At 45.6% G+C, this 22,038-nt stretch overlaps 3 protein-coding genes across 7 annotated transcripts in view; 2 read left to right on the top strand and 1 right to left on the bottom strand.

The window, feature by feature from the left end:
* LHX6 (LIM homeobox 6) overlaps nt 1-5,878 on the top strand; it is a 17,739-nt gene extending 11,861 nt beyond the window's left edge. For all 3 annotated transcript variants that reach the window (XM_030287036.4, XM_030287037.4, XM_072936490.1), the window contains exons 9-10: nt 461-564; nt 2,209-5,878. In XM_030287036.4, the coding sequence (XP_030142896.1) occupies nt 461-564; nt 2,209-2,229 (125 nt within the window). In that variant the 3' untranslated portion in view covers nt 2,230-5,878. The remainder of the gene's footprint in view (nt 1-460; nt 565-2,208) is intronic.
* Nucleotides 5,124-19,571, bottom strand: MORN5 (MORN repeat containing 5). Of its 2 annotated transcripts, XM_030287041.4 has the most exons (6): nt 19,465-19,571; nt 19,067-19,214; nt 18,723-18,834; nt 17,727-17,858; nt 6,450-6,564; nt 5,124-5,229 (listed from the first exon to the last, which is right to left on the bottom strand). In XM_030287041.4, exons 1-5 carry the CDS (start codon nt 19,509-19,511, stop codon nt 6,485-6,487), a joined length of 519 nt encoding a protein of 172 aa, XP_030142901.1. In that variant the 5' UTR covers nt 19,512-19,571; the 3' UTR covers nt 5,124-5,229; nt 6,450-6,484. The 2 variants fall into 2 exon arrangements, with proteins under 2 accessions (XP_030142901.1, XP_072792592.1); XM_072936491.1 differs by lacking the exons at nt 5,124-5,229; nt 6,450-6,564 and adding an exon at nt 12,014-12,266.
* On the top strand, nt 19,537-22,038 carry NDUFA8 (NADH:ubiquinone oxidoreductase subunit A8). 2 transcript variants are annotated; one of them, XM_030286272.4, is made up of 4 exons: nt 19,537-19,676; nt 19,761-19,924; nt 21,171-21,336; nt 21,793-22,038. In XM_030286272.4, the coding sequence occupies exons 1-4, from the start codon at nt 19,626-19,628 to the stop codon at nt 21,928-21,930; spliced, it is 519 nt and encodes a 172-aa protein (XP_030142132.1). In that variant the 5' UTR covers nt 19,537-19,625; the 3' UTR covers nt 21,931-22,038.

The following is a 22,038-nucleotide window of genomic DNA, read 5'->3' as shown; positions in this document are numbered from 1 at the left end:
CCCTGGCAAAACCCTCCCGGTGCTGCGGGTGCGGGGATGGTGCCCGTGCTGCTGCTGCTCCTCCTCGTGTCTGATAAACTTCGCCCTTGGGATTAACTCGTCCCCGGGAAAGTCAGTGCCTGGCTTTTGCTGACCGGTCCTAGCCCCCATGTGCTCTCTGTGCCATGGAGAAGAGGTGTGAGTGTGGTCAGTGGTCTCCTTCCTGCTCAGGACAGCAGAGTTGCTTTCTCTGTCCCCAGTACCAGTGAATGATTTGTGAGTGATGGGCAGCTTTGGTCATGCCTGGAGAGAGGTTTTGGCTCTGTGGCTCTTGTGAGGCTTCTCCCTTCCCTCTCCCACGAGGGCTCTGGCTGTGTCCCTGCCTGACCCGCCGGGCTCCTCCTGCTCCCCGCGTGTCCCGGGGAAAGCTGGCCCTGTGTTGTTTGCAGTAACACAGGCTGAAGCCTCTTCTCATCCACAGGTCAGGTACAGTGTGGACAAGTGCACTGTAGACTTCCCTACACCGCTCCACCAGTGCACCTCAAGGCAGACATGGAAGGACCACTATCTAATAGGGGTGAGAAGGTAAATGTAGTCCCTGCTCCAGGCTCTGGGGCCAACCCTTGCTGTAGCAAAGATTTGTGTGTAATGTCATTGCCACCGCTGTCTCCTGTCAGCATCACTGCTTCTCCATGACCTCCGCAGCTGCCACCCACCCGTGTGTCTTCCCGTTGTTTTGGGGGCCCTAAGGTTGATGTACCCACTGTTGGTCAAAATGGCATCGCTGTGTTTTCCCCTGGACACCCCTTGCTGTTGTGACATGCTGGGACTCTGTGCCTGCATCCACTGAAGGATCTCACACCCTCCTGCCTGGATCCTCCCTGGCTGCCCCTTCCCGGTGCCCTGAGCTCTGTCCTGCTCCGTTCCCCAGGTGTGCAGGTGTGGTCAGTGTGCTCAGCACCTGCCTGTTTAACAACGGAGCAGGGGGACCTCTGGCACATGCTAACTTCACAGTTTTCCATGAGTTAACAAAAAAGATTAATTTCTTGTGGATTGCAGTATTGCTTAAAAATAATAACAACTGGCTGTTACAATATCTGAAGTAGGAAGGTTATTTCACAATGTCTGGCCAGGAGACAATATTGCATGTTGATATTTTTCTGTTCAGCTCTTACAGTATCTGTTCTAACACACAGCTTATTGTGGGCAAGACTTCTCAAATATGACCCTAGTTTCAGTGACCTCCTTTTGAGGGAACACTGAGCCTTTGGCAATTCTGAGTGGTTTTAACTTTTGTCTTTACTGTTAGAAGTTCTCAGCACCTCTCTTTTCAGATCTCTCTCAGTGCAACAGCTTATTGAGCTCTGTTTCAGTGGGCAGAAGCAGGGGTACAGCAAAGACACTTTTTCAGTCTAAATTCTACCATTTTGTCATATGTGCCCAGCAAACTGTGGAGTTTTCAGAAAATATTATACAGTCCTGGTGCTGTTGTTAGAGAAGCTTCACTGCAGCAGGCAGCTCCTGATTTAAATGCAATTACTGGCTCGCAGCTGTAGCAGAACAGGGTTCTCAGGACACGGAGCTGCCCCCCAACCAGCTCCTTTCCTAAACAATCACTTGCGTGTTGAATTCCTGAAAACTGAAGTAGCTTTTTTTCCCTCACATCCAAAAATTTTTAGAAGCAGAGATAGCTGAGATCCTGGGAAAACACATTTCAAAGCTGAGTGTGGGGTAGCCCTACCCTCCTGTCGGGGTGCCCAGTGCAGTGGCTGGTGAGGAGTGAGCTGTGACCGGCTCAGCAGCTGCTTCCCCTGCCCGAAGGCCGGGACGGGGCTGGACCTGCAGAGCAGTGGGGTGCAGTGTTTGAGGAGAGCCTGTGCTGCTCAGTGAGTGAGGTGGACAGCCAGGACTGCTGGTCATGGTCTTTGTCCTTCTTGGTAGCTGCCGTATCATGGAGCAGATGGATGAAGTGCTGTTTTTGGGGTGCTGCCCGGTTTTGTTTGGTTTCACAGCTGAAGGTGTGGTGCACCTCTCCCACCTGGGCTCCTCAGTGGCTGCTCCTTCCCTGGGCAGGGCTGGCGGCTCCTGGGCAGAGAGGGTTTTCCAGAGAGGGTTTTCCAGAGAGGGTTTTCCAGCAGAGCCTGTGTCCGTTCTGCTGCTCCCTGCAAGCACATCGCCGTGGCGAGGGCTGTGTCTCTGCAGCCGCTGACGCTCCCGTTTTCCCCCCAGGTCATCCTCTTTCAGTACTGACTGCGCGGACCCTTCCTCACCTGCCCGTGGCCCTGCCGGCCCCGCTGCCCCTCAGCCGCTGACAGCGCCCGGCCCTCGGCAGCTGCCCCGCGGGAGAAGCTCAGACCCAGCGCTCTCAGTTCCTCCCACTGACCAGCACCTCGCGCCCGCTCCGATTTCTCCAGCGACACTCTGTGTATGTGTGTGTTGAGTGCACAGTTACATTTTACACTTGTTTCTTGTGGACTTGTAGAATGACCGTGAGTCTCTCCAAGGCAGTGCCAGACACAGTCAAAACTGGTGACTCTACTGTGCTCGCAAGTCTTGCTCCCAAACCCATGGGAATATGAACAGCCAGAACATGCCGAGTCTCAGGGGGATCGATGATCGCCTCTGAACACAAAGGAAGGAGGAATTTACGTGGTTTGGCCTGATTCTCTTTTTGCACCAGTGAAGCAGTTCCTGGACATCCCTCCTTCTTTCCACTCGCGTGTGTGGAATCTGAAATTGGCTTTTTGGCTCAGCAACTCGATATACAGACAGACCTTCCTGAGCCAAACTCGCAGGTAGCTGAGACTCCACTGAGTGGAAAACATGATGCCAGCTGGAAATAGGCAGTTTTTCTTCCTCCTCAAAGTGCTTTAGAATCACATGTCCTTTGATCACTCAAAGGTAAGTAAATCTTAGTGTTTTTCCCCCCGTTTTATAGGAGGGGAAGCAGAGATGTCCTAAACTGAGAGGAACCATGAGGGTTGGTGGCAGAGCCAGGTTTAGCACCCTGAAGTTTTTGATTGCTGACTTGTTCTTAGAACACTGAATATCTCTCTCCTCTCACAGCCATCTGCCAAATCTTTTTTTTTTTTTTTTTAAAGTTTTTTACTCTCGTTCTTTATTAACAAGCTACTTTATTTCCTTGGAGTCATATTGGATCACAAATGCGTGATTTCAGAATGTACCTACAGAAAACTCTCAGACAATCCATACTCTGGGACTGGGGAACGCTCGATGGAAGGTGGCCATAAAGGTGTAGAAATGTTCTGCCCTGCTGTGGACTCAAGTTCAGTCAGTGGAAAGAGTTGGGTAGAAACTGGAGACCAGTTAAAAAGGTGAAAGCCACAGTAAGGCCAGCAGGAACTGTCGCTAGCCAAGTGGACAGCAAGGGGATGGCATCATGGCTCTGATGCCCTCTGCTCTCCTGGTCTCCCTTGCTGGTCCTGCCAGGCCCTGGGATGAGGCTGCATCCCGGGAGAATGGCTGGGCTCATGGCAGCAGCCCAGGAGGTGCTCAGCAGTCTGGCCCCAAGTCAGGAAAAGGACTCCAAAACGATCCTATCCTTCATTGATGGTAATAACGAAAAGTAAACAAGAGACCTCTGCCAGCCCTCTCCGTTTGCACCGAGCCAAGAGCAGGTCTGTAAGAAAACCTCTCTCCATGCAAGGACGTGGGTCTGTCCTGCTGTGAAGTGTCTGTGAGGCTGCTCTTCCAAGAATGTGAAAGCCTACCCTGAGCCACAGCTAGTGAGGGATGTGACTGAGGCGTGCCCGAAGAGCAGGAGATGGGAATCCATCTGTTACATAACTTGTTTTTAATTGGAACTGTAGCTACTTGTGTTTTCCTCTCTGGGAGATCCTGGATCAATCTGTGGCATTGGCCGGGTGGGCAACCATGCCACTGCTCTGGCCAGCCCATATTGCTCACGTGGGGAGCCTTCTCCTGCCCGTGTCCCTGAACTCCTGTGACACCAGCAGCCAGACACGTGGCTCCAGCTGAACCACGAGGAACGCTCCGGGAGTGGCGTGGGGACATGGGGACGTCTGCTGAGGTGGCCACCGAGATCTCTTGGCTTGAGAAGCAACTGAGTACAGCACACTTTGATATTGGTTGGAACAAATCCACACACACCCCCTCTCCTGTGTGTGTTGGTGTACTGAGAGAGCGATGGTACTACCTCGGACAGCTGGGCCAGTATCTGTCAAATTGCAGCCAGCAGCTCTAGTCCCAGTTCCAAATAACATTTGAAAGGAGACAGGGGAATTAAGTCCACAAAATGTTATTGTCACCTCCAGATGTGTGAGTGACCATTTCCAGAGTGTGACCAGTGACAAGGCGCTGTCACACGCCTGGCCTGACTGGAACCACCTCTGCAGAGGCGTCCCCTTGGGGAGGGGACAGTCACCAGTTGCTCCAGTTGCACCAGGTGCATCCTTTTTGTCCTTTTCATAGCAATGAGGGAAGGATGAGTATTCCCTTGTCTGGCTGTTGGTGAGTGTTTGTCATCATGGGTTGAGGTGGGTGCTGTGTCCATGTGCCAGCCTTGAGATGCTCGTGTGGGCCAGGGGGGTCACTGAGGCCTGACTTTGTTCTCCATTTGTGCTTGCACATCCTAATGACCATTTAGTTGTGGAATTAGTGCCATAAAGGAATGGGTAGTTGTTCCATTTGACACTGAAGGAGAGATTCAGGCTGTAACTTGCCCTGATATTCCATAGTCTCAGAGATTACCACAACTGTTCTGTTGATGGAGAAAAGGGTTTGATGTGTTTTTCCCTTCTGTCTTGGCAATGCAGTGAAAGGGAAACTACAAAATATGTATCTGCTAAATACCAACTCGATCAGAAAAACCCCACTTGGGAAATGTCCTGGATATCCAGGGGTTTGTAAGCGATGCCACGGCAGGGCCGGAGTGTGAGGCAGGGCCGAGGGAATGTCGGTGTTTCTCTCCAGGGATGTGGGCTCACCACTGACTGTGCTCGGGGCACTTCCCCCCATAAGTAGCCAGGAGCAGCTTTGCTAATTCAGAAATCAGGCTCTGTTTATATTAAGCCCAAATTGTTTGCAAAAACTGGAAGCAATTCAGCTTGTGCAGTTTTAGAGCTAATTATGTGTATGGAAAATACTCAACTGTACCAAGAATGTAAGAAATCTTCTAATTTATTCAATACATTGTTTCACAACATATTTCACACTGACTGTTGCCACTGAACCAAACCTTATCTCAGGTCATTTGCATTCATCTCCTGTCTGTGGATTAAAAAAAATAAAATTAAAGTCATTCTCATTTTCTTAGTTTATTCAGTAATTGCCAGATGGGTTCTGGTGCAGCAATGCAGACTCCACGCACTAAACTTTTCCAGTTGCTATTTACAAACCCTTTTGCAGACAGAACCCACTGAAGACAGCCAGTGAAAGGCTCTTCACTCCAGTTTAATAAGGTGACTAACAGAGCTCGGCTCTGGAAGTGGGATGGTTTCAGGTTTTATCAGCAGTGATATTTTCTGGCTCATGCTGGTTAACCCAATGCCCGAGCTAAAGGTGCTTACAGAACTCACTCGTTGGGACAGGGAGTGGGAACCAATCCTGCACTACTATTGGTGATTTATCTGTAGGATGCCAGCTAAACACCAGTTTTATTTCATCTGCCAATCATTTTGTTGTAGCATGTTGCAATTCTGCATGTCTTGGCTACAATGGTTAAAAATTTTTTTCTCTGAATGAGTGGACAGTCAAGACTAATATTTATTTTAAAAAAGTAAAACAAAATTGTAAGCACTTTTTGTAAAACCAATGTCTGTTTTGTTACATACTTTTAATGTTGTGCTTTGTAAATGTCTTATTTGTGTAATAAATAAAGTTAATGCAAGTAGAAGTGCTGGCACTTACATCCAGAAAATGATGTAATTCCATTTTATTTTATTTTTAAATACTTTCTGGCTTACTAATCAAGCAGCAACCCACCCAGTTTTCCTCTTTTATTATTTTGTTAAACTCTGGCTTCAGGAGAGTTCAACAAACGTTCGTAGTAAATGGATATAATTTCCTAGTTAGCAAACCCGTCATTAAAGAATACCTCTGGTGTACATTATTACAATGATCAATCAATATCAAAGTACTGAGCAAAAAGAGAGGAAAGGAATTCACCAGGACAGCTAACTAAAATCTGGGAAAATAATGTTGATTAAGATGGATTTGAATGACTTCAACACCGAATCTGAGGCACTCTTTTTAACAAATTGTTTTCAGGCTTAATAATGTTTATACATACTACACTGCACACCTCTCAGGAATATTATTGTGAGTACAGTCGGCTTTTTTGCTGTGGCTTTTGCTCAGCATGACTGATTAAATGATTATTTCCATTTTTCTTTGAGCTGACAAAGATGACAGAAAGATTATATTCCTGTCGAGGGAAAGGGTGAGACAAATCTGTGAGGACAAATTGCATTTATTGTGAATCAGATTACCTGCTTTGCTGGAATATTGTCTAGGAAGAACGGGTTTATGGTTTTGGTTTGTGCTCAGTTGTTAAGTCCCAGGCTTTCCGGCAGTTCCGAAGGATCCACTCATGCTCATCGTCGTCTGAAAGGGAGAGAAAGGAACGTTAAATATCCCCGTGTCAGATCTGCTCTCGCATCCCTGGGCTCCAGTTCAAACAAGCCATTTTTCCCTTGAAAAATAAATCCATTTTTTAGCCACTGGTATATCTTAGAACACTTTTTTTGTTTGTTTGTTTAAAAGATCGTGTGCTGTTGTGTGGGAATTTGTCAAGGCAGGAGGTACTGGCTCTGTGGCTGATTATTCATCTGTTTGATAAGCTCAGCTTGGGTGAACCACGAGATTTACATGTATAGATTTTACATCTTGCCTTTTGGGGCAAAATATACAGGAGAAACGTTGAAACTATCAGAAATTAAGATAGGCATTTAAAAAATACTCTGGCTGTGCTGCTTGTTGGTTTATAGAAAGTGAAGGTAAAGAAAAATTTCCAGTAAAATCCCAGGTTCTTGTCTTGGAGCTTTTCTTTCCATGCTGTTTCTGAGATGTTATGTTGTGGCAGGTATTGATAAGCTGATGTAGTGGCTAAGAGATATTTTAGACCAACTCCTGTGTCCCTTGTTAGTATTCATGTCTGTCGTATTTATTCTGAGAGCATAATGACAGTGTGGAAAGAAAATAAAAGCAAAGACAATGTGGGAAAAAAACAACTGGCCAGCAAAGTTTGAATAGTAATTTTCTGCATGATTTACAAAAAAATAGCTTGGTGAATGTTAAGTTGTGGCTTCTTAATTCCAGGGATTTAAATAGTCTTGTCTCCAAAAACTGTTCTGCAGCCTTTTCCTTTGTGTTTGTGTAGGAGAAAAGAGATCTGTGTAGTAAACCAGGAAAAACAAACTTCAAAAAACCTTGGGGGAGGGAAAAAAAAATCGAAGTATTACTTACAATAATACCTGTATTTATTTTTATACAAATGAAATATATTTGAGCTGCTTCTTGTGTTTACCAATGTCTTAACAAATTCATATTAGCTGCTTGTGATGTGTGTAAAAATCGAAATGTGGAGGGTTTGTGGCAGCCCTTGTTACATGCAAGAACAGGGGCTGTGACCACCCCGGTCCCATTTTTTCACCCTGCTGAGCCCCCTGCCTAGGCAGGGCAAACAAAATGGAGAAAGAAGCATATTGCTGCTCTAGGTGTCACATTTTCCTGGAGGTCTTCTGATTGTAGAGTTGTGCCTTTATGCTGAAGTGACAGAGCAGCATTTGAAATGCAAAGGGAGGAAGATGCTGGGAATGAGGTGTTAAGCAAAGAAGTCTCCAGAGGGGTGTGTGACAAATTCTGATGCACAGGTTTGGGGGCTGATCCTATTGACCGTGGTGGTTTGTGAATCAAGCTTTGTGTTTTCTTTTTTTTCCCTTTTTTTTCCATGCTGCCCTCCCTTTTCTCCCATTGCTGGCCCAGAGAGAGGGGTGCACACCCTGAGGTGCTGCTGACACCCAGCTCTGGTACAGGAGGAAAGGTGCCAAGGTGCTGGCTTTAATAACTGCAAAATAGTTATAATTTGGATAAAATAGCTAAGCTCAGCTCTTTCTGTGTTTCACTGATTTTTTTTTTTTTTTTGTTCCTTAGAGATCCACAGATCCATAACAAAATATCCTGTTAATGGCACATTTCTAATTTGGGTGTAAAGTAGGAGAAAATAGATGCTGAAAAAAATATGCTAAAAGGGAAATTAAAAACATGAGCACAGAATCTTGCTTAAAGACCATGCAATCCTCACAGGCAGATTCCACTGAGGGCTGCAACAGGAATGCAAATGTGGTCCTTAAGCTTTCTTAAAAACAACATCCAAGCCATAATCAATGTGCTGGCTTTTGTTCTATGCACTAGGTGTTGCAGACGTGATCATGTGAGCCTTGCCTGTGACAGATATTGTCCAGTCTGTGGCTCTGTGGTTTTAGCTGGAATTGCCTTAACTAAAAAAAAATATATATATATAGTTTAACTGAGCTTGTAATAATTGCATGAAAAGGAAACTTTTCTCTGTTTCTGTCATGGTGAATGAATAAGAAAACTTAGAGATCCCCATGTCTGGCTGGTAGCTGGGCACAGCTGTTTCACCTGAGTGTTAGAAATAACCAGCCTGAGTCTGTCTGAGCCCTTGGCAGCGTCACTCAGCTGAGCATCAAGGCCAGAAGCACAAAGAAAGGCAGATGCTAACTTGGCTTCACAGGTTTCCAACATACCCTTGGTTTGCCCAGACTGTCTCGTTCTGCACTCTGTTGGTCTCCTAGGAAAGCACCCAGGACAAGTCACTCCAAGTATCCCAGCCCTGCCAGGCTGATTCCAAAACATCTTGGTTTGTGCAGTGATCTGAGCCCATGCAAATGAAATACATGTTCATAAGCCCTGCTTAAGCTGCATGTAGTTTAACCAGATGTAAAAACTGAATGAGAGATGTGAATTTCAAAAAAGCAGATGCAATGACTCAACATGAAGTAAATGCCTAGAGCTGCCATCCAGCCCAGGGGGATGTACAGCTGGTCTAGGTAAGGGGGAGTGCAAGAATTGGTCCAGGATAGGAAGAAGAACCACAGCCCAGGGATGAGAATGGCTCCAGGGCTGGCTATGGGAGAGGAGGCAGGGAAATATTAGAATGTAAAGAGTTAAGCTATGGTAAAACATACTTTTGCTACACTAAAGAAGACTGGTTGATAATTACTGTAGTTTTAGGGCTATTTGAATCAGTGCAGCTGCAACCTCTTCAGTAGTAACCCCTGAAACAAGACAAACTGGGTTTATTGTACTGAACAAGTCTTAAAGCTCCTCCCTGATTGTTAGTAATTGGCAGCAATGGACTTAACAGCCTCTTGACTACCCTTTTTACACTCTACCTGACTGTGCAGCTAACAATTTAAATCACAGATGCCGATCCTTCTTTGTGGCAGCTGCTTGTTAACTACACGTTCCTCTTTTTCTGCCACTGGCTGCTTCCATAACCCTGCAACACCAGGGTTAGATTGGAGAATCACATTTCATCAATATTTAAAATGGAATTAAACCTTGAAGTTTGATTAATGCTACCAGATAGTGAGTTGTAATTACTATTTTGCAAATTACAATTGTTTGAATATGTTAATATGATTGTCTAAGCACATCTTCACCTTCAGAAGTAATTTTCTTTTTAAAAAAGATTTGAAAAAAATACAAACTCTTTAATCAGTGCTAAATTATCACCCTGTGCACAATTAGGTAGAATGGGGTTCTTCGTGTGGTGTGCTGAATTTTGTGTCAGCATATTTATCTTTAAAAGTTTATCCATTTTTTTAGATTTTCCTCAGTAGAATAAACAGTGATGGAACAGACTTTGCTGAAAGAGGACTAACCATGCTGGTGTTTGAAGGTAAAGGAAAAAAGCTTTGTCTGAGCATTTCACTGCAATCTGGTGTATCCCTGTGCAGTTAGTAAATGTTACCCAGTTATTTCTTCCAAAGTCAGTGATATATTATCATTATTATCATGACATATTATTGGACTCTTGAAACCGAAACAGCAAAAGATTGTAATGGATGAGCTCTTGAATTATTTCCTTGTGTCTCAATCAAAAATTAGATCAGTTTCTAGCACCCACTAAATATATCTTGAATTTTGAGCTCCTCAGCCAGCCCACACTGGGACAGCTCTCTGTTATTTTTGTGATTAATTCAGGCTGTTTTTCATTAAGCAGGCAGAGGCACACGGAGCCAATCCTGGCAGCCACCTGCAGGACTGGTCCCCAGAAACAGCATCAGCCCACAAAAGATGATTAAGGAGGGGTGCAAGTGTCCTGATCTCCTGCTGGACACTGTCCACACAGCCAGCAGGTCAGTCTGGGGAGCCTCTTTAGGTAAATGAGACCCAGCTAAAGCTGTTGGCTGTAATGTGTTCCCAGAAGTGGCCCATTTCAGAATTGATTCTTCTCACCAAATATTGCCTGGCTAGTTTCTGCCTTGTTTTGGGGGGCTTTAGGGGAAGGGAAGTTCCAAACGTTGGCAAAGTCCAAACAGGTGTCACAACCACTGCTAGGTGTATTCCACAGGGAGCTCAAACTGCAGCCCACTTAAATCAGGGGATTTCTGCTCTCTCAAAATGAAAACACTCGCCTCCTTTCCAATGTTCAGGCTAAAAGTAGTGGCAGAAGAGATTTCCCCAAATACCACACTCCAGATTTATCTCTCAACTGGGATTAGAAACAGCTGAAAATTCAGGGTGGCCTTGCTTCAGGGTGCTTCCAAGGGATGACATGAGAACACACTGTAATTTAGGTGCGTTTAATCTTGCTATATTAAATGCATATTGCAAAGTTTAGAATTATTTGCTTCTAACTATCATGTTTCTGTGTTGCTTATGGAAACCTCAGCTGTGAGAGACTTCTGAGGATTCTGCATGCTTAGGTGCCTGCCATGGCACAGAGCTGAGACTGACTGGCAAAATTGTCATGGAGGCTTCTCTTAACTATTGCTTTCCCGGGGAAACACCTAGAAGTTTGCTAAAATTAGAATACCTAGTGGTTTGAACAGGGGAAAAATGACATTATTCACCTTAAAAACCTTGTCTGACTGTGTTAGGTCTTGGTAGCTTGTAGGTCTTGGTATGTGTTCCTGATGTCTTGGAGGCTGTGTCTGCACTGGAGGCCTGGCGCACTCTGAAATTCAGGTCCACGCCTCCCTGCCCTGCCCAAGGGCAGGCTGAGCCCTGATGTGAGCAGGTGCCACCCCTCTGTGTGCTCTGTTAGGGCCAGGAGGGGAGGCAATGCCCCTGGGATGTGGCATCAGCGGGACAGGGAGCACTGGGAGTGGGCACTGTCCATGCCCACAGTTTGCAGGGTGTGTTTGTATGGTCTGTGTTTACAACAACCATCCTCCAGCAGCAGCTGAGCTTCCTCCCCATTTGCAGAGGGCCAAGCACATGCAGCCCATTGTAAACAACAATATCACTGAATTCTTTCACATCCCTGGCTCCTCCCAGCACCCGCAGCGCAGTTTATCATGTTCTTCCACTGCACAATCACAATGACAAGTGATAGCATCTCAGCCATGGGTTCTGCCTGGCACACCCCTCCATTTCCACTGCCCCCTCCGGGTCCCTAGCACCCCTTTCCTTACTGCACCTGACCCCACCAACATCAAGGCTGGCAAGAAAATGGAAAATATGTTTTCAATTAACCTTTGCTTCCACCCACAAATTCTCACCCTTCCATTCTCTTTTAATTACTGTCATTCCAAAATGGCCCCCAAATGAACTTTCCATCTCTTGTAAAAGTTATTTCCACATGAGCTGTATATTGAATGTAAGTGCCTGTAAGACTTGTGTGGAACCTATTTAATGGATTCACAATAGGATGGTTAGCACCCAAACAAAGGTGTTATTCTTGGCATGCCACTCTTTGGAACTGAAACTTCCACAATTTTCAAAAAGATAAGGCCAGGAAACCAGAAGGAACAATATATCTGCAAAAGCTATAGCTACTGAAATTACCGTAGTAACTTACATCATGATGCAAATGTTATTATCACTGCTGGCTATAGTCTGGAATATAAATTATGTTGGTTCATAATCTATTTTGCTGAATGGAGGATGTTTCAGATTAAAACATGCAAACCAAATTTAATCTAGCAATGTTCTTGGTTGCTCAGATGTCTCCAAGTATCTCTGTCTGTCACCTGAGCAGATTTTGACACTGTGAAAGACATATGTATGAATTTTGCAATGGCATCCAAAATGTGCTTGATCTTCACACATTTCTGTATAAAAAGATACAAAAAGAGCATATGATGGGTAGGAAAATTGGTCCAACATTTTTTAAAGTGTTTAGGGTAGAATAAGGGGAAAAAAAAGGACAAGAAAACCCCCTCAACTTCTCACAGGAATCTGGGAGTATAATTTTAAATGGACTCAATTTCTCTCTGCCATCATCACTGCTCAGCCATTGGCCTTGCCCACTCAGCAGCCCCACTGTGATGCTTGCCAGGGTTCTGCCTCTCCTCCTGCTGAGATCTGGCTCCTCAATTAATCTATTAAGCACTGGGGATTATTTAGATCCAGAGCTCTGACATCAGAACAAAAGCTATCTAACTAAAAAAATAGGAAGAGGTAGATAAGTGACACTTTGAAGATCCAGATCCAAGAGTTATAATACAATTTCTGACCTGCTTCTGGATGTAATATTTTTCAAAGCTTTTGACTACCACAGAGTCTGGAAAGCAAGTACCAGAAAAGTGGAATTGTATGAATGTGACTAAAACTTATGTCCTGGAACTAGATCCAAGGGAAAAAGTATGTGGGAGATGGAGGAGACAAGACCAGAAGGTGAATTTGTAGGTAGCTCTGCAGAGCCTTGTGGGCAAAGAGAAGAAGCAGAATGCCATGGCAGAGAGAGAAAATATTTTTTGCAGTGGTATTTTGAAGGAATGTGAATCAAAGAGGCCAGAAGGAGGAACTAGCAGTAAAAAGGACAAGCACTGCAGCTGTTGCAAGAAAAGCAAAGGGCTACTCGCATTCGTATGCTCTACTTGTGTAAGCAGAGAGCAGCATTGGCTCTCTGCTTTACAACCCTGCTTTCAGAAATAAGTTTGTCAGCCAAAGTAAAGAGAAAAAGATCAATGGATTGCAATAAACGGCATTTAACATAAAAATGAGTAAAATTTACAATCCAGTTAACTTGTTAAATGTTACAAAATCAGCAAACAATAGACACAATTTGTTTTGTTCAGAGCCCAGAGGTAGAGACCAAATCCTCTAAATTAATTTCTGCAAAAGCTGGGGTTTTTTTCCAAACAGGTCTGGATCCTATTCGTTGTAGAATATACTGATTACCAACTATTTTTAAGAGCTTTACACAAACATTATTTCTTTTGTTGTGTGAAATGCAGAATCAGCCATCTGGCAAATGCCCCAGAGCTAAAATCTTTTACATGACATATAATTCAAAATGATTAAATATACAACAGAAAATAGCTATAGCATTGCACTTAAAATAGCATGAACTTTTACTGCCGATCAAAACTGATTTCTTTAGCCTAACAAGTATCCAAAGAACAATTATTTGAAGAGCTTTTAAGAGTTTCAATATGTAGGAACTAAACCTCATCTAAATTCAGTATCTTAAGTCAAATAAAAAAGAAACGAATGTACAAAAGATTAAATGGTCCTGCCTTATAAGTAGACATTTAAATCTATGGGAAGCTAAATTCATTCGAACAAAAATACTATATTCCCTCTGTATGTGTATTGCTGGGGCTTTCCTCTCCTTGCTCAGGGCATCTGCCAAAACAACTCATACATTCTTAGGCAATCACATGGGGACTAGCCTGGAATCAGGCTGTTCATCCACTCCCTCCATCATCAGAACGGGCAATTTCAGAGAAGAACAGGGAATAAAGCTCCGTGCATGATCCCTCAGCGCAGTCAATCTTTTTTCCTGCGCTGCAGTTGACTCAAAGTTAAATTTGCTGTCTTTTTTCCAGAAATACTCCAGGCCTGAAAAATTGCCAGGTCCTCATCCCACACCCAATTCTCCAGTAGTTTCTGAGAAAGAGCACGCAAACATCTGCATGTATTTGGGGTACATGAGGGTAGGTATAGAAATATTACCCTGAGCGATTATTGAGTGGTTATGGCTGTTTCTCAACAGCATTTTTCAGACAACTCAAAGTCTACATTTCCCAAAAAACACTTGGTGCAAGTCAGATCTGAGTTGTGAGGAAAAAAATGTCCAAATGTAGGAGATTTCTCTCATGGATTTGTGCTCTTGGATAAACCTGAAATGGTTGAACACATTGTTGCTGACTGTCCAAAATACTTGTGCTGCTCAGTTCTTCCAGACCAAGCATGGGAACCTCCATCCCAAGGTAACAAAATGAGGAAACTGTAAGTCTGTGATTAATAAGGCTTAGAATTAAAATGGCTTTACCCCCATGCCTGGGGAGTTGGGTCAGCCTCACAACCTCAGACGTTCTAACCCCTGACTTCTCTAAATGAATTGAAAATAATGTTCTTGAATCTTGACCTTTTCAGTTCATAATGATTCCTGAAGCAGCAGGATTTTTCCTGCTGCTTTTCACAAGACTTTCAGGCTTGTAGAAATGCTGATTTCTGGCTGGCTTGGGACTGCAGCAACACCAAAGCCCCTCTTCATAAGACACTTGTCTTGGTCTTCTAGGCCTATTCCTGCTCTTAATTCAGTTCCCTTACTGATTTCTGAGCAAAAAGGCAGATTTTGTGTCTTTCTGCTCTTGATTTATAGGAAGAGGTACCAATATATTTCAGGTAATATTGACTGCACAGGAAGCTCCCCTATGCACCATACTAATTAAATCTAAGAAGAAATATGAAAATAGTAGAATAAATATTCTCATACTAGAATTAGGAAAAGCATGTTTTATATTATTTAACCCATTCATGTGAAAACCACAGGAGAAACAAGGCAATTTTCATCAAAAATATCTTTGCTTTTCATCAAGACAGGTGACCCAGGCAATCTGCTGAGATCTTTTCCATCTCAGTATAAAAAATTTCCTGGCTTTGATTGTATTTTCTCTTTGAAATTTATGGGCTTTTCTGATATTCAAGAGGGTCTAAAATCTGACTGTCACAGCTCTTCTTGTACCTCTCTGCTTTGCATTAAAAATAACGTCTTGTAGTTTCTACTTTTCACTGAAAAACTGGGAAATCTTCCGATCTTTCTATTGACCAAACTCTGTTACAAAGGTGCCAGGAGTCCTGTTTCTGGGGAAAAAAAAAAAAAAAAAGAGGAATACTCCTGGTGAAACAGGAGCCTGGTCCCGGTATCTATTAAAAATAAACAACGTATCTTCTTACAAATGAGCCTTCCCATTCTTATTTATGTGCTCAATTTTGCGTACTTCGCAATTCTGGAAAAAAGAAAAGCTTGAAGAACACATGGAGAATCAAGAGAAATTTGAGCATCCCCAAGGAAACAGAGGTTTAGGGACGAAGTAATAACTGAGAGGCTGTAATGAGAATTTGGAAGACTTCGCTAGATAAAAACATATAACAAAGCTGTTGCTGTCATTTCATTCCCTGGGCCTGATTATGTTTTCACGACGGGCCTTTGCGCTGCTCTAGCAGCGAGAGCTCTGCGAGTAAATGAGGATCAGACCTCCGAGCTCGAGGAGTGCAGCGCTTGCCAGGCTCCTCAGGAGCCTCCGTGGGGCTCGACATCCTCTCCTCTGCACGGACAAGTGCTGGAAGCAAACTCCCCGTTCCCAGCACGCCTGCCCTGCCCTGCTCTGCAGCCCTACCTGGGCACTGCCAAGGCCGTGCCAAGGCTCAGGGATCCCTCCTTCTCTCCCACAAACAGCCGAGGAACAATTAACAATTGCTTCATAATAGGGCCGGGGTGAAAGGTGAGGACTGGAGCATTCTGAAGCCTGCTGCCAGGGCTGAGGAAGATAGTGTCATTTTGGTAAACCTGTCAAGCTGTTGTAAGAACTTCCTGAATGCTTCCTACCATCTGCTTTTGATGCTTTCAAGACTTGGCTGGAAGCCTGGAGGTTTTCCTGCTCTTTCCTGCCCAACCTATAATGGAGTAATTCTGGATCTGTTCCCTGTCATCTCAGCCTCTTCCTCAGTTTCTTCTGCTTACAGCTGGGTTTTTTTTTTAAATTTTTTTTTTTTTTCTCTTTACTTCAGTGGCCTTGTGTCCTGAATCATCTCTCCTGGGGCGGCAGGAGTTCCTCTGATGTTGAACAAGTGCTGGGTTTTTCAATTGTGTTCATGTTCTTGAGAGGAAGGGTCTGGCCTACATGCCACATTCCTTCTTCACACTGACATCAACAACCTGAACTTTGTGTCCAGGCCCTGGCTGGAAGGGCCACACAAAGCCCATCTCCAGCGCTCTGTCAGGCCGCACGCTGCGCCGGGCTGCTGGGCCACTATTGATTGGGATAATTTGTAGGGCTTGAGATAAATGTCATAAAGGACAATGAGTTCAAAGAACAGATTAAAAAACAATAAATTGAATTCCAAGGCGTTCCCTCCTGTACTAATCTGTGTAGGTTCCTGTGTTTTTGGAAAGCATGTTTCTTATCTTCCTCATCAGTAGGCCCACTGCATTCCAGTATTTTGGATCAATGCCATTTGTAATAATCTAGATCAGTTTTTATTCAACGTTTATAAAACAGGCCATGTATCACAGGGTATATTTTATAGCAGATGGTATCTCCAATTCATTTAACCCCTCCCCACTTCCCTCCTCCAATATCACAGTGCACACTCACAAAAGCTCTTGAAAGTAGAGCAGAGCAGAATTTTTTTACAACAAATAGTAAATTTGCTGAAAAATGGAGTTTCTAAGCAACAAAACTGTTAAACTGTAGCACACTGAAAATTAAAGGTTCTGTTTTCTAGGAAAAATAAAAAAAAGGTTTTCCAATTTGAACATTTGAGGGGAAAAAAAAAAAAAATAGCAGGGTGGGTGGCTGCTTTCGGGAATCAGTTTCATTTTAAAACCCTCTGTGCTAAAAAGGCAATAAACACAAATATTAAATAGCCAGAACACTAAGTAGGTTTTTTTTCAGGTCAGACTCCATTTTTTTTAGTTATCCCAGTGTCAACTGTTTGGCGATTTTCTGTGGCTTTTAACTTGAAAAGTTTCTCTTTTGGCTTGGTAAGAACTAATTTTCCCCTAAGGAAACTAAGGTTTATTAATTTATGGACCTATCCATATATTTGCCAGACTCTATTCCAAACATGGCTCTCCAAGGTGAAGGTTTCCTGTTCAGGAAGGTAAGACCCAGACTCATTTTAATAAACTGAGTTTTAAAAAACTCATTTGAATAAATTCCAAAATGTAGAGATCAGCACATGCTTAAGCACTTTGCTGGTTGACAACATGGAGCTTTTCAGCTTTCAGGATCAGTGATGTGCCCCTCACAACCACTCCCTTGCTTGAGATCATAACAGGAGAGACTGAAGATTTTTCTGAGATTAACATACCAAATGGTAATAAAACATATTTATTCATATATGCTTGGGAATACTTCATTGTGATTTTGCAAAATATGATTTGTACAGCTCTGGGGATACATAAATCACTGATAAAATAAATAAGTTAAAAATATTTTAGCTCACTGATAATAGAACCAAGTAATGGAGTTGTTTATATTTTGGCTTTAATCAGGCATCCTAGAAGATATAATAAACCCTTCTTAGTTTACCTTGCAGCAGAAGTTAAACCATACCTGCATTTTTCAGAAACCTGCGTTTGTAGTCAACAATTACTCTGGTTTTGGGGTTATAGAATCCATCAGCAAAGTCATAACAACCTTTTGGGATTATTTTGGGAGGATCCAGATTTGTAAGCTGAGCAATGCCTGAAGGGGAAAAACAAGGTTTGATTTTTTTTTTTTTATTTATGCCTTTGATCAAGATAACTAACATACATCTCCATGGTGTTTGCTATAAAAATAACAGAGTTACCTCATAATAAACTTCGTAAAACATTTCATCAATTTTGCAGATGGGGAAAATGAAAATGGAAAAATGCATACACAAAGGCTGTGTGATAAAAAATGATCACTTTGATTTCCTCATTCACAGTCCTGTGATTCAGCCCACCAAGTTAACATTACAAGTCCAACCCTAAAATCTAAAATGGGGCCAGGAAAGAATTGCTGGCTTCACAGAACTCCATGTCATCACTAAAATATTCTATGTGTTGTATGTATTAAGTTACAGATTTTACTCACTTTTTTTCCCTATAAACCCACCTTTTGACTACAATAAATAAAAACATTATAGAAGACTTTAGCAAAAACATAGACTGAACACAAATGTCCTTTTTGGTATCTACTAAAAGCTACGTGGGGGAGATGCTTGAAACTGCATTTGGTGTCCTGGATGCAAACTAATTGTTTTTGCCTGACTTCTCTGTATGAAAAGCACCTTGCTGATGCTGTGAGGGTGAACGGTACAAAAGGGTTAATCAGGATGACAAAAGCTGCAGATCATAGAGGCCTGTCCTGCTCCCAGAGAGCCGCTGTGGCTGCAGAGCTGCACCCCAGGCTGTGCTGGTGGAAGGTGGTGTCCACATTCTCCTGGCAGCATCTCAGGCTTGTATGAAATTAGCCAGAGCATTTCTGCTCCATGTTACTCATGTAGCTGAATTAATCTTTCTTAAGCAAAGTTGTTAGTTTAATTCCTTCCAGACTCTCAGGATCGCAAATGCAATTTAGTACCTGGTGGTTTAAAACCAGAACGGATTTCTGTATAGAATCTTCTGTCGTAGCCGTCGCAGTAAAGCCATTTTTCCTCTTCGTATTCAAGACCATCTATAAAAGTGTATTTCCCCTGCAAAACACGTCTGAGAGCAGAGTTAATAACCGTGATGGATGGACAGAAGCACCGGCAGGGCCAGCGCGGCTCCGCTCGCCCTTTGCCGGGAATGCTGTCCGCCGTGCCCGGCCGGCAGCAGCCTCCCCGTACCCCGCGGGGCCGAACGCTGCCTGGGCTCGGAAATCCGCGTGTTTCACCTCCAACCTCTGCCAGCGGAGGCCCCTGAGGGTGAACCCCCCGGCCGTACCTGCGTGGGCACCCCGCGGTCCCAGAGCGCCCGGTATCCGCCGCCTTTGGGGCGCAGCAGCTGGCCCTTCCCGTGGAACATCCCGTCCCACAGCGAGCCCCGGTACTCGGTGCCCGTCGGCAGCGTGTAGTAGCCGAATCCTTCCATCCTGGAAGGCATGCCGGGGGTGAACGGTGGCAACCCCGTACCCCCGGAGTCCCCCGGTCCCACCAACCCGCTGCGACCCCCCTTGTCCCTACGGCCCATCTGCAATGCCCGCGGATCCCCTGCCGTGCCCTCCCTTCGGGCCCCCCGCTCCCACGCGTCCCCTGCGAACCCCGCTGTGCCCCCATCTCCCCGCACCCTTCCACTGCCCCCAGCACCCCCCGTGTCCCTTCCCGGTCCCCTGTGTCCCCCACCTGCCGCGCACGACGCCCCCCAGGTACCGGGGCCCCACCAGCTCCATGGCGGCCCTCACGGCGCGTCCCGGTCACCGCGGCAACGGCCCCGCCCCGCCCCGCCCCGCGGCCGCGCGTGCGCAGAGCGGGGTGCGCGCTGAGGGCGCTCAAGGAGAGCCGCCATGCCCGGGGTGCTGCGGGTGCCCCCGCTCGAGGAGCTCGATGTGCAGGAGGTGAGTGCGTGAGGGCCGCCGGGGCCTCCCCCGCCCTGCCCCGCCGGCCCCAACCGCCCTCACGGCCGCTGTGCCCCGCCGCAGGTGGCGGTCAGCTCGGCCGTGCTGAAGGCCGCGGCGCACCACTACGGCTCGCAGTGCGACCGGCCCAACAAGGAGTTCATGCTGTGCCGCTGGGAGGAGAAGGACCCGCGCAGGTGCCTGAGGGAGGGCCGGCAGGTGAACCAGTGCGCCATCGACTTCTTCAGGTGAGGGGCCCGGCGGGAGGCCGCCGCAGCCCCGGGCCCGGAGGTGGCGGCGCCCGGGCCGTGCCCGGCGGTGTCATTCGAGCGCCTCTGCTGTGGGACGGGCTGCGAGAGCTGCGGCTCCTCAGCCCCCGGGGTGACCTTAGTGCAGCTTTCAGTACTAACGGGCTACAAGAGACATGGCGGGGGACTTGTGACAAGCATATATGATGTGACAGAACAAGGGAGGATGGCTTCACACTGACAGAGTGCAGGTTTAGGTTAGGTGTTTGGAAGAAATCTTGCCCTGTGAAGGTGGTGAGGCCCTGGTACATGTTGCCCAGAGAAGCTGTGGCTTCCTCATCCCTTGGAAGTGTCCAAGGCCAGGTTGGATGGCGCTTGGAGCAACCTGGCATCGTGGAAAATGTTCCCTGCCCATGGCAGGGGATGGAATGAAATGAATTTTAAGGTTCCTGCCAACCCAAACTATTCTGTAACTCCATTATTCTAATTAAAAATGCTGCCGCCATCACCGCCTTAAAACTTTTATACTTTCTTCTTTAGCTCTTGGGAATAGAGCCCATGTGTTTTGTCTTCCTTATTTATACATGGATTTATCCTGTCACTTGAAGCTCTTTTGCCTTTGTTCCAGAGCAAGCGGCCTGGGTTTTTATTGGGAGCTCAGGGCAGTGGTGTGAGGCTGCTGCACCTTGCAGCTGAGTGGTGAACTCCAGGAAACCAACCTGAGCGTTTCATTGTCTGTCCTCCCTGTCTCATAGGTGAAGCACTGAGAAAGCTTGAGCAGGTGCACCACCTGCCTCTCCTGACCAAACATGTAGCTCCAAGGCATGTGCAGTACTGTTTTTAAAGGCCCTAATTTAATTACCTCAAGGCATGTCCACCTCCAGTGCAGCAGCTGAAACCTCTGCTCTAAGCATGGCTTTTTGAGCTTTAGACACCAAAATTATTTGGAAGCATTAGAGCACCATATAATGTAACATTTTGCAAAACAAAGATGTCCCATGGAGGAGCTGTGACTGTCCACCCAGCAAAAATCTCCACACAGGAGCATAGTTAAGCTATTGCTGTCATTAATTGTAGCTGCAGCGATGGAAATTCCACAGGTACCTGTATCAAACACTGACTTGACTGAAGGTTTAGATGCTCCTGAGAACTTCAAGCTGCAAAACGCCCTTGAGCCCCGAGCTGAGGTTGGAGTGAGAGAGGCTGGGTGGTGGTTGCTGAGGGGTTTGTGCTGTGGTGTCCCCAGGAGCATCCGGACGCACTGCGCCGAGCCCTTCACCGCCTACTGGACGTGCATCGACAACTCCAGCCAGCAGGAGCTGCGCCGCTGCCGCAAGCAGCAGGCAGCCTTCGACTCCTGCGTGCTGGACAAGCTGGGCTGGGTGAGGCCCGACCTGGGAGACCTCTCCAAGGTAACTTCTTACCCTTTCAGGCACATCCTGCTTGCCTGTCTGTATGCACTTTTTGTCCAGACCAGGTCTCCAGCATCTCTTGGCTTGATGGTGTTTTGTGAACTCAGCGCTGGAAGTTTGTGGGATGGTAGAAGTCAAGACTGGCAGCATTTTCCAGGATTGCTTTTCCAGTAGACTTGTGCTTTTCTTAGACAACAAAATTCTTACTTTTTGCTTTTCCTGCTAGAGGCTTTTCCTTTAGGGATGAAGCTCATGCTCATGTGGAGCTATTCTGTAGTTGTGATGAAACATCCCTCCCTTCCCTTTTCTTAGAACTATTGAGGAGCTCTCATCAGCTGAACAACGTGTCCTTAACTATTGTTTGGTTCTTCTTGGTAGTCCTTCATTGAAATTCTGACCTAACCTGGCCATTAAATGCTGTGAGAAGTCGTATCACTTCTTTGCATTTCTTTCCAGGTTACGAAGGTGAAGACAGACCGTCCTCTGCCTGAGAATGCCTATCACTCTAGACCCAGACCAGAGCCAAACCCACCCACGGAAGGGGAGCTGAAGCCCTCTCCCCTTGGCAGCAGGCTCTTTTTCTGGTCCTGGTGAAGTGGGCAGGCTGTGCCGTGACTCAAGTGCAGAGATGTGGCACTTGCACATGTAAATTGTGTGGTGTGTGCTGGGTATTACTAATAATTAAAGAGCCCAAAACCATTA

The sequence above is a fragment of the Taeniopygia guttata genome, chromosome 17 (assembly GCF_048771995.1).
Source record: "Taeniopygia guttata chromosome 17, bTaeGut7.mat, whole genome shotgun sequence".
NCBI lineage: Eukaryota > Metazoa > Chordata > Aves > Passeriformes > Estrildidae > Taeniopygia > Taeniopygia guttata.
The sequence above is the reverse complement of the archived record's forward strand: the minus strand, read 5'-3'. Positions and strand labels throughout refer to the sequence as shown.

What these genes read in the sequence shown, in the direction of transcription:
- MORN5 (XM_072936491.1), bottom strand. Translation starts at nt 19,511, where the DNA reads ATGGAGCTGGTGGGGCCCCGGTACCTGGGGGGCGTCGTGCGCGGCAG. An exon ending in GGGGGCGTCGTGCGCGGCAG is followed by an intron (nt 19,215 to 19,464) that starts GTGGGGGACACA and finishes CATGCCTTCCAG; the next exon opens with GATGGAAGGATTCGGCTACT. An exon ending in ACCGCGGGGTGCCCACGCAG is followed by an intron (nt 18,835 to 19,066) that starts GTACGGCCGGGG and finishes CGTGTTTTGCAG; the next exon opens with GGGAAATACACTTTTATAGA.
- NDUFA8 (XM_030286272.4), top strand. Translation starts at nt 19,626, where the DNA reads ATGCCCGGGGTGCTGCGGGTGCCCCCGCTCGAGGAGCTCGATGTGCAG. An exon ending in AGGAGCTCGATGTGCAGGAG is followed by an intron (nt 19,677 to 19,760) that starts GTGAGTGCGTGA and finishes GCCCCGCCGCAG; the next exon opens with GTGGCGGTCAGCTCGGCCGT. An exon ending in ACCTGGGAGACCTCTCCAAG is followed by an intron (nt 21,337 to 21,792) that starts GTAACTTCTTAC and finishes ATTTCTTTCCAG; the next exon opens with GTTACGAAGGTGAAGACAGA.